Source organism: Protobothrops mucrosquamatus, unplaced genomic scaffold (assembly GCF_001527695.2).
Source record: "Protobothrops mucrosquamatus isolate PMUCROS unplaced genomic scaffold, P.Mucros_1.0 scaffold43070, whole genome shotgun sequence".
NCBI lineage: Eukaryota > Metazoa > Chordata > Lepidosauria > Squamata > Viperidae > Protobothrops > Protobothrops mucrosquamatus.
The window spans coordinates 1-1,199 of record NW_015428800.1 but is presented as its reverse complement, the minus strand read 5'-3'; the positions used below and the strand labels follow the sequence as shown (position 1 = coordinate 1,199).

Here is a 1,199-nt window from a genome sequence, read left to right as displayed (position 1 = left end):
CCTGCAGAATGGGATCTTGTTTGTAAATTCCCGGATAGACAGGGAGGAGCTGTGTGCCAAGACTGCAGACTGTGTCCTTCATCTGGAGGTGATTGTGGAGAAACCTCTGAGGTTCTTCCATGTGGAGGTGGAAGTCAAAGACATGAATGACAATGCTCCCGTCTTCTCTGCCAGGGAACAGATCCTGAGCATGGCTGAATCTGTAACATTCGTTACACGATTTCCATTAGAAGGAGCCTCTGATGCAGATATTGGTACTAATGCTCTATTGACTTACAAGCTCAGTCCAAACAACCATTTTGCTCTTGATTCAGGAAATAATGAAGATGAGAGTAAATCTGTAGTACTTGTATTAAAGGTTCCACTTGACAGGGAGGAGAGCCCTGTGCATCATTTAATACTGACAGCCACTGATAGGGGTGAACCAAAACTCACAGGAACTGTTCAGCTAGTCATCAATGTGCTGGATGTTAATGACAATCCTCCTGTATTTAACCAATCTGTTTATAGGGTAAAGTTGCTAGAAAATACAGCTAGTGGGTCCTTAGTTATTACTCTGAATGCTACAGACATAGATGAAGGGATTAATAGGGAAATCTCTTATTTTTTTACAGATAGCCTAGCTCTTCATGTTACAAAGATATTTAGTATAAATTCTGATACTGGGAACATCAGCGTAATTGGAAAATTGGATTACGAAGAAAGTAAATTCTATGAACTTCCAATTCTGGCAAAAGATAAAGGCAGTTTTCCATTATCAGGGCACTGTAAGGTTCTCATAGAAGTGTTGGACATGAATGACAATATTCCAGAACTATCTGTGAATTCTCTCTCTGTGCCATTGCCAGAGGACTCCCCTCCAGGGACTGTGGTAGCCATCCTCAGTGCTTCTGACAGGGATTCTGGCAACAATGGACAAATCAACTGTTTCCTCTTTCCCCCTGGAGTACCCTTCAAACTCGAGTCCACATTCAAGAACTACTACTCCCTGACTGTTGGCGCAGTCCTAGATCGAGAGCAGGTGGCTGAGTACAGGATGGTTGTGACAGTGGAAGATCAGGGCGTTCCACCCCTGTCTTCTAGCATCAGCCTCTTAGTGCCTATCAGTGATATAAATGATAATGCTCCAGCCTTCACACAGCCCTTCTACACAGTCTTTGTGAAGGAGAACAATCCCCCTGGTGCTCACATCTTCACAG

The 1,199-nt window shown here is 43.5% G+C and overlaps 1 protein-coding gene across 1 annotated transcript; it reads left to right on the top strand.

The window, feature by feature from the left end:
• Positions 1–4: 4 nt before the first annotated feature.
• LOC107302279 (protocadherin alpha-5-like) lies at positions 5–1,192 on the top strand (the record flags this gene model as incomplete). Its single annotated transcript, XM_015831377.1, has 1 exon — positions 5–1,192. A coding segment is annotated over one exon (1,188 nt), but the record flags the coding sequence as incomplete, so codon positions are not given.
• Positions 1,193–1,199: the final 7 nt, after the last annotated feature.